Raw genomic sequence first — 15,731 nt, 5'->3', positions numbered from 1 at the left:
ACACCTGCGCCCTGCCCCCGTCGGAGCCCGGCCCATTGACCTCGGCTGGCGCGCGTGCCCGGTGGGGTGGTCGGCCGGGCCGCCTGTCATGGACGCTGGTCGGCAGTGCCCGGCCGCCGCTGCGCCAGCGGGACCCCTGCGCCGCGGCCGCCGGCCGTGAGCGCCGGGCCGGCTTGTGCGCGAGGCAGGCCCGCCACTGTCCGGTCAGCTGGGGCGGCACGAGCACGGCCGTCGCGGGGTCGCCGCTCGCCTGGAGTGGGGTCGTCGGTGTCCTGGTGGCCGGCGCTCGAGCGGCATCCGGGCTGAAGCCAGGGGCGCTGCAGCCTCGCGCGCGCGAGTGTGTGCCGAGGGTGGACCGCGACAGCACAAAACTGCCAGCCGAGTGAGCTGTGACGGTGCTCAAACATTCGGCGTGTCATTCGGGACAGTGTGTTATCCAGTGGCGGTTGACGGCGTGCTGCGTCTCTGGAGGAGTCGGCGTGGCGGTACAGCCATGCGCTTCAAGTGATCTGATCGCGCCGAGGCCACCTGGTGTGCGAACTGCGGTCGTGGCTGCGTACGCAAAGTGCTGCTGTTCTGGAGAAACCGCTGGTGTGCGACGGAATACGTTTAACGGTATATAACAGCATACAAGGCGGGACCACTGTGAAAACTCGAGGAATCGAGGCTACAGCGAGAGGCTGCCAGGGCGACATTGGTAGGATGTGAATGTGGGACAGTCCTGTTGCGCTACACTCGTGTGCGTGATTGCGGGGTGAGATCCCGGTGAGAAGCGGTGAGCAGCGGTGCCTGTGGTGAGCAGCTGCCGAAGCATCACAGAGCTGTCGCTGCGGGCAGCGGCCGCAACCTACCGCCCACCATGATTGACTTTGACAACGTGCTGCTGGAGATCGGCGAACGTGGCCGATACCAGCAGATCATGTACCTCTTGCTCTGCATCCCGGCCACCATACCGGCCGCCTTCGTCGCCTTCAACCAGGTCTTCATCAGCGGCACCCCCGACCACTGGTGCCGAGTGCCCCAGCTGGCCAACCTTTCGCTGCCGTGAGTGTGGAGAGCGGGCCGGTCGGCCGGCAGTCCGCGCCTCGCGGCCTGGGAGGGTAGGGTGCCACAGGACGGTGCGCGTTAGACCGTGGCTCATCGCGGCGCATGCTGCCGAAGTTAGTCGTGCGTGCTTTTCAGTTGGGTCGTGTGGCCGGGTTGACGTCTAGTGCCAGCGGTGGCAGCTGACAGCAGTGGGGCCCTGGGAAGCCTTACTGAGATGAATGATTTGTATGCATTCATCTATGGCTCAGGAAGGCGCAAATAGCCAATGCAGTTGACACGTTCTTAAAACTCAATAACTGACTATGGCTCGGGAATCGCACGCTGCAGATTGCCTCGGTTTTTTCTGGCGGAATGTTACATTGACAGTGAATGACCACAATTGACTAATGATCAGCATTCATATGTCTGTTATTTGGACGTATTTTGGAGCATCTTGCTGGGGGCTGATTTTTTGGATATTACATCATCCGATTTTGTAAGTTAGTGAGTGGTGGTGGTGCATTAGTGAGAAACATTATTCACATAGGTAAGACAGTACTAATAACTTTATTCCTTGGAGAAAAACCAGGAGAATGTAGATATAGTTGGGCTGATATTTCGGCAACATGCGTTTATCGAAACAATATCAGAAGTGAAATCGAATGCACTTCAGCTATTGTTTCGATAAGCAGATAAGCAGGAGTGAATTCGAGTTCACTTCTGCTATTGTTTCGATAAAGGCGTGTCATTGAAATATCAACCCAACTATATCTCCATTCTCCTCGTTTTTCTCCGATGAATAAGGCTATTACTACTGTCTTCATTTGATTTCACCCAAAAGCCGCTGCGGCGATGCGTTTGACCTTTTTGGCTTGTCGGACCTACTTATTCTGGAAATTTACATCAACAAACTGAAAGCTGCTCCATCTCTGATCAGAGTCAACCTACTTTGTGTAAAAATGTGGACCAGATGACCCTAAGTTGTATTAAATTGATGTCATATCGGCTATCATAGGCACAAATATCAAGACTGTTTGCCTTCCTTCTATTGCTTGATAGATGACGAAACTTTCGTAGCCGTTAGTTTCAACCAGGCTGCCTTGCATCAAACGCAAGCGACGTCACCCTGACCTCGTGGGGTCCCTCGGATGTCAGAGCCGCCATTTCTCCTTATAGAGCAGTGGCCTCCATGGCCTTCGTTGCGGTCAAAAATGTTTGGCTTACGCTATAAGCTCAGACAGAAGCCATTTTGTTCAGGTAATTGGCCGGATCACCCCGTCTCCATCACATCCGGCCCTGTCAAAGTTAAAGGCTTCTTCGGCATCATTTTAACATAATATTGCAATGAGATACAATCCGTTGAATCCTAACGTATCGTACGGGGTGGGATTAGCAAGACATAACAAGATACATTACAAGCTACTAGAGGCCATGTTTGAGTGATACGCAGCGCGGTTCGAGAAATTAATTACTTTTAAATTTCGTTGTACTGAATTCCTGATTTAATTCTGTAAGGAAAGCTCAAAGATAGTGTTTGAATCCCTGCTCGAGTCAGTCTTTATGCAGAGTAGGTACTTAGTGTTATCAAGTGCCCATTTGTGCGGCTGCATTTTTTGCAGGAAAAAAAGAAAGACAGGGGAGCTCTTAGGCACATTAATCAATACATCCGCATTCACTGCAAAAATTCACTCAACACTCGGCCTTTGTCGTTGAAATGTCATTTCAAAAGCACTGCTGAGGGAGAGGCTAGGGGGGGAGGGCGACAGCACTGTATCTGTGCAATGTTATGTGCCTTGTGCTTGCTTTGGCCTTCGAAAATCCTTACGCATAAATTAGTTAATGGGTAGATGTCAACTTTACGTTCATTACTGATAGTAATCGCGACTTTCCATGGCGCTACGATTTATCCGAGGCAGAAACACTTTATAACACAGAAACACTTAAACACATGTTAGGCCTATAAGGGAACCGCGTGCTTGACTACCTCAGGATCACTGAGCCTGCTTCAATTTTATGCATTTTGACGCTTTACTTTGCTTAATTTTCGTCTTTCACTTATATCGTCTGTTTTTGTGTTGCCCCGGTTTCTTCTTTTCATTTTTGACTGTTGTGTTGTATTTGCTTGATCTTTATCCCTTTTGACTTTTTGTTAACTGGAATGGTTTTATTACATCTGCATTGTTTTAACTTGCACCCATTAATCTCTGTTTTTTTTTATTTGTCGATGCTTTGCTTCTCCGTATTTGATTTCTCACTTTGATATTTCTACACGATACTATGAGATAATATTTCGTCACGTGCCAGCTCGTTGCCCATTAAAAACATTATTAATATTTTTTCAAAGAAATTGAGAGGTAACGCAAGTCACCGTCAGTCACTGACCTGACCTTAAGAAGGGCTCATATGTGGGGCTTTGTAGCTGGTTGATATTGGTGTCATTTTAAAGACCTTTTTGAAAAGAAAATGATAAGTGCATGGTCAGATAGGCTAAAAGAAATGAGAGAAGATACAACAGCAGCTTTTGGTGTGCCGGTACTTGGGTCAGGAATAGTTTTGGTGCCGTAAATGGCTAGAACTGGTGGCACACTTGCATGTGATTAAAGAAGAGATGCACAGAGACTGAACAGAGAAATTGCTTGTTCTGCAACTGGCTGGGCCGGGATATATAGACGTGTGCGTGTGTGTGTGTGTCTGGAAACGTTCGCATCTTTGCTATGGAAGGTGGAAAAGTGCGTCCGTAATTGGATCCATGCAGAAAGTGGCGGATCAAACCATACTGGGGACGGCAGTGGTGCTGACGGGTACTGGTACTTGCTTGTTTGCATCACCACTACCCAAAGCCCTAGTCCACAGCTCTTGCCATTAGTAAGTGCCTGTGTGTACCATTTGATGACGAAAAGCGTCCGCGGTGTAAAAAGACCGAACTGCATGATGTATGTGTGCGGGAGCATACGAGAGAGAAAAGAGTCGGCGGGTAGTCGCATGGCCGAAACGTAAGAGATTATGCATGCATGAGATGTTTTCTATTTAGGAAGTGCATGACGTTTGATTGGGGCTCCTGATTTGATTTTGTTATCCATGTGCACGAATTTATGTCCTCGCTCACTGGGATGATAAGACTGCTGACACAACAGCCCTTTGGGACCAAATCACACGCCCAGTTACGCACGTAGCTGTGCGACCCTGTTCCCGACCTTGAAGCAGTCCTGATCGCTGTTTTTTAACATTTTTCATTTGTTGTACTTGACGCTATCCAATGGTTTCCCTGATCCAACGCTTTGCTTTCTACGAAGAGTCGTGACAAGCAGGTTTGGTTATGTATCCAACTTCCTGGTACGCGGTAGTAGAGACATAATTCTTATCTTCTTCGATACGGTGCGTACAAAACGCGCATCCAGGTCGACAGAACTGCATTACCTTTTGGACAGATTATCAAGCCAAGATGGAGACAAATTTAACGTTGTAAATATCTGTCATAATGATATAATTTTGGGCTTCAATATGAGTGCCATTTCTGTGGCAACTCCCATGGAATAATGTATGGGGCGGCAGCTGTGAGTGTATCACGAAAGCAAGATAGCGTGCCTGCTTTCAGCGGTCAATGGAAACCCTAGCTATGCCTAAGCATCGTCTCTTAGTTCCGTTGCCAAGACCTTAGTGCGAAGATTACTTTGTTCTGTCTGCCTGAAAACACCATTTGAGATTGCAGCGGAATTCGACACACGTCTGTGCAATGTACGGCTCGTGTACGAAATTCCGACATTCTGCCGCGTAGAAACTGTGAAGGAATATAACGTAGTAGCATAGCTGTCAGCATTTGGACGGTTCATTATGTGCTTGGAGTGTGCAACTACCGCCAGTGACTCCGTGTGTCGAACATACATGCACTTGCCAAGCTTCCACGGGAAATTTGATGCCGATATATCAGGAGGTTTCCTGCGTTCGTGTGTTATGTGTAATGCATCGCATTATACGCACCAAGGTATCATCAACAAATTGATTAGACAACAGCATTTACAATGATATTATGTGGCGTATGTTGCACGCCACACCCACCAACGATGTTTGCAGACCACGACATGATCTCACTATTCATCCTGTTGACACATCACAGGGCCGGAGTTGCAAAGAGAATTTTGTACCATCTCTCAACGTACCAGACATCTTGCAGGAGAAAAAAGCTTTCCATAGTTGGTTTTTTGGGAGGGTCATGGATGTCACAAGTGGTTATGAGATCACGGTGTCAAGAAAGGGTCCAAAGCGATCGTAAGTATCGGTAATTAATGTAACTGATGTATCGGTATTGATGATGTAGATCATATGCTTTTAAATGATTTGCGGTTTTTCATCAGATACAACTCCTTAGGCCGCATTTCCAGATGCTCCCATCCCTCAAAAATGGTTGGCTTATTCTTCGGAACCTATGCAACGTAGTGCACAGAAAATACACTGGTGTAATATGTATGAGATTTAGACCAACATATGTACCAAATTTGATCGAAATCGGCGAGGTCATGGTGAACATGCCATGGTGATTTGACGTGAAACTGCCCTATGAACCGAACAATGGACGATGCTCATGGCTTGATTATGCGGTGATGCTTTTAGAAGCGGTACGGCAAGGGAGTGTGCTATGGAAGCACCGCTGGTTTGTATTGTCCAAATTGATATCATGAAAATGTATGGGTAATAGTTGATCTACATATCGTATAATTTACCTTTGTCCAGCAGTATGCCAGTTACACTTGCTGCCCAACCCCTCTGTAATCCACTCCCGGCCGACAAGGCCGTTTTTACACCCTCGCCCGATGAGAGGGGCTGACATTCCCCTCAATAACCTCTGATCTAAGACGTATGGAGTATCTGGACCAAATCAGCGCCTTAACTTGTTTCGTAAGCTATCCAGACCTATCCATGTTTTGGTTTCAGGCCAATAGATGGCATGCTGGGTGGTCACGGTGACAAGCTAATTGGGCCAGTTGGTAGTGAGATGAAATGTTCTCGCCGGTATGATATTCAAGCATGAAAAACACGGAACGTATTTCCGCACGCTCTTGCCCTGTCTTCCGGTCCCGGAAATGTCCAGGTATTTGGGTTTGGGTCAACTGAGTAAACCCTCAGGTCGTGAAAATCGCAACACAGCTGAAATGTCCATTAGATGACTACTACTGGTAGATGGCTTACGGGACCAACTGCGGTGATGGGGAAACCACCGATTCAGTGCTCATCTTCTAAGGTCAACTATCCTTGTTCTGTTTTGGGGCCGTTTATAGCCTCTGTGCTCAAGCTAGGTAGCTGTGGTCACACATGCTTCGTATTGCTATACAATGCAGGCTACGCGATGCAGCTCGTTCTACGGTCGTGGGATGGACGTGACTTGAATTTTTCTGTCACTATTTCAACTTGGAATAATATAAGCTATTGACACTGAAAATTTCAGGATAGGGATAAAGGTTAAGGCTGGTCATCATAGGTCAAGGTCAAACTTGCTTTCAGCATTTAATTCCCCTACATTTGATGGCTAACAACGTCGCGACGATGGGATCCGCGAAATTCGACCCAAGGTAACGACATTTTTCATATCAGTGATATATGGAACCATAAGAAAGGCCTGTGTCAGGTAAATCGAACTCACATAGTCTGAAAATGTATTACAATAATGATAATGCAGATGTTACGCAAATTCAGGCAAGGTCGAGCACGCCTACACGAGCGCCACTTGACGCATACAACGCCAGGCAGGCTGTATAATGCAGGCTGCACACAGATACTGATAACTGAAGATCATGTCATCGGCCGGCCTTTGAAATTTCAGTGTCGTTTGCGTGTAACTACACACAAGCAAGGCTAGTTGAAAAAATGAAGTATCAGAAATAATCTCTTCCGCGCCAACCACAGCGCCTACTACGCCTGTGGTGCCTACCTGTTAAACATTTCTCTGATCCAGCGCCATCTCGACCCCAGAAATCCGCTCTTATCGGTCGCACGATGTTTTCCAAAATCAGGTGGATGTGGCTGATCGTAACGAACATTCTTGTGAGAGCAGTTTCCATAAATCTTCCACATAAAGGCCCTCGAACGTGCTTGACCGCTGACGACTTTATCGCACTAAGACACAGTCTGGCTGCACATCACTGACGTTTAAATGCCTTGTTTTGTTTTAAGGAGCAGGTGGTACACCTCAGTTGCCAAGAAGCACACCGTCATGCCGATTTACGAGACATGCGACTGTGTTCAAATTAAACCCCGCCAGTTCTCCTTTGGAGGATCTCGCGTCATATCTTTTCAGATTGTCGTATGCATTCATTTTTGGAAAGTGTATGGCCTTCAGTGTACCAGGTGCATGCCCATACATGGGGGCGACACACCTCCCGATGCAAATGCTGACGGGGTGTCCGAGTCCGCAAATCACACGCAAACTATTTCCGTCAACGGTCGGCGTGTAGCCATTCAATTATGGCTCGACGCTTTATTTGACCAAGTCTTTCCAGTACCGGCACCTTCGGGGGACTTAGCCGTTTATTTATCTTTTTCAGCTAACCAGTGCAGTTTTCACACGAATATTCTTCTTTTTTGTGCGGTCCTTGGCATGAGAGCTACGACAGCTTAAAGTTTGCCGGATGATGCAATTAATTACCTTTGGCACTCGTCGGATGAATTATGCGCGGCGGTGTGTCATGCAATCTCCAACTGTCATTAGGTAAGGCCAGGGAGGGTCATAACAGTCATGTGTATAATGTAAGGACTGAACTCATATTATGCATACTATGTGTAACAAGACTAAAGCACTGCGAGTAAATGGCTGTGCTGGATCTCAAGCGCGTGGTCAGTTTTCTGTATAATGCTTGGTCGGGTACACGCCAGAGTTCGTGTAATTGTTTTGCTATGTTCGGGGATTATCCAGAAACTATTGCTGCCGCGTGTCAGAAGCTCAGCCAATCCATGCAGCCAGGTGCAGCATGTGTGTGCCCGGGCGCGGCCTGGGCAGATGCGTTCGAGGTCTGCCAATCCGCCGCCCGCCCACAGCACCAGGCTGACTGTGCATGTGTGCCTGTCACCCTCCCGCGCAGCAGCCGGCCCGAGCCGGGCTGTGGCGGCGTTCGGAGCCACAGTCAGCACCGCCGCCTGTCCGCAGACAGCGCCGAGCCCTGTCCCTGCCGCCGGGCCCGGAGGGCGGCTACCACCAGTGCCGGATGTACGACGTCAACTACACGGCCGTCTGGGTCGACGGCGGCCACCTCTGGCCGGACGCGGCCAACGCCTCCTGGCCCACGGCCCCCTGCCGCCACGGCTGGGAGTACGACATGACCGACTACGACGAGACGCTCACCACCAAGGTGGGTGCAGCACGCCGGCTGCTGCGACGAGACGCTCACCACCAAGGTGGGTGCAGCACGCCGGCTGCTGCGACGAGACGCTCACCACCAAGGTGGGTGCAGCACGCCGGCTGCTGCGACGAGACGCTCACCACCAAGGTGGGTGCAGCACGCCGGCTGCTGCGACGGGACGCTCACCTCCAAGGTGGGTGCGACACAGCCTACGCCTACACAGACATATTACCTTGCATTCTTCGAAATGTTCGTTTCCCATCATCGTAAGTAACCCTGAGAGGTGTGCTTTTATTGCTTTACAATGTTCCATTGATCCTGTCAACGTCTTCAGACAACATACACGTACTGGTACATTGGAACAATATGGGAACCGTTCGTGAGCACGTCAGATCAAAAGCATACTTTCTTTATGTAAGCTCCTGAAAATCGGCCTTTTATTTTGATAACTATTTGTCATCATTCACGGGGCTGGTGTGCATTCATTAATTCTTCCATTTAATGAATACCCACTAGCACTATTCATTAATTCTTGGAATTAATGAATAGTTGAATTTCGCGATAAATCGGATACACAAGACAACTCGCTGTCCTGCGTGCCTGGTTTCTACGTATCTGGTAAACACATAGCAGAGGCTAATCACTCGAAGCTGCCCTGTCACTACGAGACCGTGCAATGACATCAAAGAACTGAGGGACATCCCAAGCTTCATAGTTCGTGTGGCTGACAAGCCATCAGTTTTTGTATTCCTGGATATAGTGGACTACATATGTGTGTCAGCAAAGTGAATGCCATACTACAAGACGTTTTCAAAGGTACTGGTGAATACGACCTAGTTTTTTAAAATCCCAAAACGCACAAAGAGGGCTCACTTTTCACTAGCGTATTATTCGATGAAATTAATGAGATCATCTTTGAATATGTTTATACGCACGCGTCTTTTCCACCGCTGCGGTTTCCCGCATTCTCGCTTTAGAAATACTCCGCCGCAGTTGCATTAGAAACACACCTTCCCGGTGCCTAGAGGGTAAGCTTCATCGCCAAGCCGATGTGGTCGCCATGTGGTCACCGCTCCGTGTGCCTCTTGCGGAAGACTGTTGAGTACACGTCGAGCCGCGTCCTGTGGACAGTATGGAAACGAGCCGTCCACATACTGTCGACGTCGACGACACGTTCGTCGATATGCCAAGCGAGCAGCAGCTTCATTGTGTAAAGTCAAAGCTTGAAGCACACTCGTTTCAAAAATTTACAGTATAGCTTTGTATCGACCACATACATGTGTTTCTAGACATAGCTCTTTATACCTGTAACGGCAGTTATGTCCTTAAGCATTCAGAAAACCCACCGTTCCTGCCAAATGGCTGAACAATCTTAGGAATACCCAGATACATGCAGTGCAAGTGCGATCCGATCGCGCACACGGTACTCAGACGTGGTACTCAAACTTAACGGTACTCAAACTTGGCGCGGTATAACCGATCTTGCATTGGAGTTCAATAGAATCGGACACAACCCTGTCAACAACAGCTAGTCTGACTGGGATAGACAAGCAGATCCGTCTGCATTTCCACAAATCCTTCAATCAGAAGACCAAGGAGATGAAGAGATGGTGAGCACTGACATAAATAATTGTATTACCAGAGACGGACGCCAAGTGCGAGGATGATAATGACGAAGTTATTTCGATTTTTCGGACACGTCGCCTACAATGGTAATGTTAAGGACGCCAGGTGCGTACAAGGGTCAAGAGAAGGCTTTCACGATATCATCTATCAACGAACTGTTTCACAGAGAACCACGCCAACCTTCAGCTCACAACTTGCTGTTATCTCTTGGTTTGATTCGCCGTTTTCCTTGTAACAACGCGGACTGATATGGATAGGGATCGATGTTCAACCCTACAGTTTTCAAAGAGGAAAAGATCGACCTTAGTAGTAGCATCACTGGCTTGGTCTCAACGAGACCTCGTGGTTGGTCATGCGCCTTATGTTGCAACCACATTATTAATCATACCACATATTAATCAACCATATTATGTCAGGTCAGAGGTCATATTTTCCCGACAATCAAACCTTTTCAGCTTTACATGTTCACATGTACGTGGCCATTCCTTGATCAAAGCAACTCGAAATCTAAACAGAAGTGTTATACGTTAAATTCCGAGTACAGCGGTGTATAGTTGTGTTTTTACGATATATTCATTATGTATGGCTCAGTTAAAGGGAATGCTTCACAGTCGAAAATATTGAAGCAAGCATCAGATATGATGTAATAAGCTTACTTATTATCATTGTTGTGCTTTAAGTGGAAAAGACTGCTCTAGACAACATAATTCTCTAGTAAATATGCATCTCACTATGCCATTTAGATTACGAAATTGTGTCAGTCTTGTTTCACGTACAACAACCAGGAGAGAGGAGATACCGATGCACTTCTATTTCGGCAATATATTATCGAAACGAATATCAGTACTGTGATACTTGCGATGTCAGAAGTGTGATACTGCTAAACTTTTTGTAATGCTACATGCATCAGTAGTGTGATACTACTCCACTACTGCGACTATTTCTGATATCAGTAGTATGATCCCACTTCTAACATTACGGATGCACGATACTGCTATTCGTTTCGACAAAGCTATGTAGCCGAAATTTAAAAGCATCTATGTCTTCTGTCTTCTGTTTTTTTTCTGTAGTGAAATATGGTTAACAGTGCTGTCTTATCTGTGTGTATGGTGTTCCTCACAACTGCACTTAACTTACCCAATTGCGAGTCTTATTTCCGTCATAACAGGCAGTTGTATTCAACACCATATAATATAAAGCACAAAACATGATTCGTGATTGAAGCTTGAACAGCTTGCTCAACGTCGATTGGGAGCCAACTGACGTGCACCATATTTGGGAATCGTGCTTATAGGACGCCAGATCTGAACGGCTCCTCGATAATATCCTGCCTGGCTTTGAACCCCGCATGGCCTATAAGGTGCAAAATTTGAATGACGTTGTTATGGCGTCATGCACGCCTAAATGGCCTTGAATAATCTGGATAAAATAATCAGCACATCTCTGCGAGCATGTAGCTAAGAAACTAGAGGGTTTGAGGAATGCAGGGCTGTCACCTGCACAAAGGGATGTTTAAAATGACTGTTTCAGTTAAAACCGTCCATACAAATGTGCACGCTCTCTCTAATGTAACGACATCGTCACAGCCGCTCGTGTTCCGCGACATCACCGGTTGCCGCTCGCCACCCGCACCGGCCGTATATCGCCATGCAATGTTTCTCAAGAAACGCCGTTCTTCGAAACCGATATGTTAGGCAAACGATTTTTGTGTCAAAACATGCACGATGAATGTACTTAGACTACTGAAAATTTTGTGCGATCGCACGACATGCTGAAGTTCTATTATCACCCTTCCATTACAGGCTAAGGGATTAAGTCTCAAACTATTTAACAGTGAACCTAATACGAACATCAGCCTGTCCAGAAATGGCCCATCCCTGAAACTAACATTTTCTGCGAGCTCAAATACACCAACGGCGGCGACGCGCCCCGACAAACTCGTACATCGATCACACTACGAGTGCACTTTCGAGAGCACCGTTTACGTAGCATATTGGAACGGTTGCCTGCTTGGCAGGAAACCTCGGCAAAGCAAGCTTGCGCACTGACCAGCGTTAGTGCGTGTCAAGTGGGCTGATACACTCATAACACGCGAAACTGCAACTTACCCCGTCATTTCTGAATGTCATAGGTTGGCAACAGCTTCCTACCGTCTCAGCCCGCTAGCGGCGCCCGCAATCTAACGAACGTGTCGTAATCGCGCAGGCGTCTGTCCGTTCCGCGCGAGTGCCGCAAGGATCAAGGCTTGAAAATTCCGCGTCTGCGTGCATTCCAGACTCCGCGCTCACGGCAACCAACCGACATTCAGTTAACAGCCACGCTGTTGTCCCTCTGCCTTCTGTGCGTGCGTGCGTGCGTGCGTGCGTGCGTGTGTGCGTGCGTGCGTGAGAGTGGGGTGTGGTGGAGGTTTCATTACCAGGTACTGCATATCTGTCAACGACTTGCTCTTGGATAACGATTCCATCCACATAATTAATGACTGACCATTATCAGAAAAGGATGTTGAGAAGGGCGCCCGTATATTACTTTTTAATATTGCACGGGCCCTGTCAACATGTTGGGGTGAGTGTCAGTCGTGCAAGTTTTTGAAGTATCCACCGAAATGAGTGTTGTTTGTTGTATCTTTTACATCGTGTAGATGTTCGTCTTCACCATCCCTGATCATTGTCTTATTTCGCCAATGTGTGTAAAGGTTGAATTTTTAATGATGTTGATTTTGTAGTGATGGTTGATTTTGTGGCGATGAGCATGCCCTGTTATCTTGTGGAGGTTGCAGCTTGCTATATGAACGGTATTTCTGGTATGGCATCTGCCGTCCAACCCAGCCCGCCCCCCCCCCCCCCTCCCCCTCCCCCGACAATGAAATGTTGTATTGCCCGATGGGCATGGCATTAGGCCCAAGGTGGGTGTAATCGCGCGATGTCTGGCACAGCCTCTGCTCGGTCAACCTTGTCCGGCCCGTTCCTGCCGCGGGCTATGAGAGGCGAGGCGGGCCCGGCCGCCGGTCCAACCTCGCCTGCTCAACAAACAGACAGTTCAGAACAGTTCAAACAGACAGTTCAGACGCCAGTGAGCATACTTCAGCAGATTTGCTGGGGTGTTGCGCGAGAATCTTCCCACTAAATCACGCTATCCGAAGGGGAAGTTTCGATCGCGCTGCTCCGGGTGGTCGGAACCTAGTCGGGACTAGGTTTGGCAATTCCACGGTGACGTCATCACGAAGATGCCCGAAAGTATTTACGTGTAGAAAGCATCGCATCGCGGGTTTTATAAACATGGTTTTCAAGTACTCTTAGGTCGTTTCTTCGGGTGAAGTGGATCTCATTACGTCTTGCAGTATGTCTCCTAACTAAAGCAGATGTGGCTGGCCACATATTTCAACACGAGACCATATCATTGCACCCTGTTTTTTATCTAACAAAGACGGGCTTCGCAAACACTTGATCGGGTTATCACCCTAACCGTCACCGACCGTCTCGAACTTGATGGTCCAGATACGGTTAAACTTCAAAATGCTGAGACGTTTAAACGAACGGTCAGGCTGATGAAAGGGAATGTTCCAGTGCACAGCCAATAAGGAGGCGGCAGCGGCTGTTGTCAATGTAAGTGATGCATCAGGAACTTGTCTATATGGATGGCCCGGAATATGCAATTTGAATCTGATAAGACAGATGCGATCTTATTTCACATGAGAGGGATGGCAATGTCTGAATCACTTTTAGCATACGTACGGGATATGACATGAAATTTTTAGACAAATTTTGAGTATGCAAATACCACTATGGACTTTTCATTCAGCACAACGCCATAGATAGACCATTTCAGTTCTAAAATCTTGCGCCAATGCAGTTGCTTTCCTATTTAACGTCATTATTACACCCGTGCGTGCTCTAAAACGCAGGTCAAATAGAGACAAACTGGGCTTTGCAAGGCGTAGCTGACAGGACGTATTCTTGCGGCCTAAAGTAGAGGGACTTTCAGCTGGTGCAATTGGAGTTCTCGCAAGTTGAGAGGTCTACACCCATTTTTGGACCTTTCTTTCCAGTCAACCCCATATGACCAATGCTAAGTTTTCAGAAAACTGAAGGATAAACTCCTGCTCACAGTAAGCCTTTTGGAGCCGTTTTTGAGTCGTGATGCACGCGTCGTCGCTGAGATCTGTGCGTCGCAGTTGTTGACAGCTGTCAATGCGGTTATGGCTCGGCATGTTACGAGGAGCTTTTTAGTTCGAGCCTTCTGTCTGAGCGCGTTGTGACGCCCGTGTAACGAGATAATGTGACACCAAAAAGTATGTATGTTCGTGCTAGAAGTATGATATGCATGAATTCAGCGTTTGCTATATACGGGTTTGTCTGGATGTTGAGCGTTGTAAATGTCGAAGTGCGCCCCTGTCCATCTGCAGAAACATGTTTATCATCTCGTATCACCCCCTAAATATGCACCCCAGCCTGGTTGATAGGGATCCATGACCCGTCGTGTTGCAGGAACCCATGATATCAAATGAATTTATAGATGCAACCAGCATAGATGTCGATGTATTCTTGCTGCAACTGTCAGGCAAATCGTAATATAGTAGTCAAATGAATAATGACACAGTGCCTGACCTCCGCGTTGGTTTGTTCACAGTTCGATCTGGTATGCGAGGATGCCTGGCAGCCGAATTTCTGCACTACACTCTTCTACACGGGTAGTTTATTCGGCAACGTGCTGTTCGGCTGGGTGGCGGACAAGTAAGCTGGAAGACAGTTCGCGTTTCGGCGCGTGCTTAACTCACGTGCGATGTGTATTTGTTTGCATTCGTATTGTGGCTGCTGGCGACGGATTGGATAAAAACAGCAACTGGCGCTTTTTGTAGGCAGACAGTGTCAAGAGATGGAAGCCACAGCGTACGTCGTATCAGCACGATTTTATCGTCCTACAAAATACCCTACACTCCTGTTATACCATTTCCCGCGAAAAGCCTCCCCCCCTCGCTGCTTCGCAAACCCACTCGGGGTAAGGCTTTGTTAGCGCCATGGCTTATGTGTTCCAAAAGTATGTAGCGGACCAGATGGGTTCAAGAACGCGTGAGAGGCATTTGGACGCGTTAGCTGTATTTCGAATGGATTTTTGGTCACAGGCCCCGCTCACGGAATCAAAAAGCTCAAGTATCAAACTGATGACAAACGCCAGCCAGTGATGACGTCGTTTTTTCATAGCACCCACGTTGTCAAATGCCACACATTTTCCCCACACCTAAACCGAGCAAATTACAATAAATCATAGGCGATAAAAAATAGCTTTCCAAAGATATATGCTTTATTATTTCCCCGTGATAAAATGTTTTTAGCTGGTAGGGGTTCCGGATTTGAGCTCAGTAGCATTTCACCCTCAAGAATAATGAAGTGCTTAGCTTTGCAGAGCTAGTATATTTTATGGCCCGTGATGTTTTGTTATTTGTTTGGTCAAAGTGTGAGAGATGTGTGCAATTTGATCACGTGTGTGCTGGGAAAAACGCTGTGAACACTGGCTGGCATCTGGTGTCCGTTTTTTATTTCAACTTTTCAATTTTGTGAAGCAAGATCCTTGGCAGAAAACCCATTCAAAATGCAACTTACTTAACCAGTGTCACGTACGTCGCTACAATGCCATTTTAATTCACTTAAGCACTCACTATGTCTTACACTTCACAAGTGCTGTACCGTCTCAAAAAGGTTGTTTGATATGCCGACTGATTCCGTGGGTTCCTGTTTCATGTAGCATCATTAGGCC

At 47.5% G+C, this 15,731-nt stretch overlaps 1 protein-coding gene across 1 annotated transcript in view; it reads left to right on the top strand.

The window, feature by feature from the left end:
• Positions 1-201: 201 nt before the first annotated feature.
• The window catches only part of LOC119098618 (carcinine transporter), a gene marked incomplete in the record, with an annotated part of 52,165 nt that continues 36,635 nt past the window's right edge, over positions 202-15,731 (top strand). Inside the window, 3 exon segments of the mRNA XM_037221590.1 lie at positions 202-1,044; positions 8,162-8,363; positions 14,607-14,710. Of these exon segments, the coding sequence (XP_037077485.1) occupies positions 860-1,044; positions 8,162-8,363; positions 14,607-14,710 (491 nt within the window).

The sequence above is a fragment of the Pollicipes pollicipes genome, unplaced genomic scaffold, assembly GCF_011947565.3.
Source record: "Pollicipes pollicipes isolate AB1234 unplaced genomic scaffold, Ppol_2.1 Scaffold_4740;HRSCAF=5597_pilon_pilon_pilon, whole genome shotgun sequence".
Classification (NCBI taxonomy): domain Eukaryota; kingdom Metazoa; phylum Arthropoda; class Thecostraca; order Pollicipedomorpha; family Pollicipedidae; genus Pollicipes; species Pollicipes pollicipes.
The sequence above is the reverse complement of the archived record's forward strand: the minus strand, read 5'-3'. Positions and strand labels throughout refer to the sequence as shown.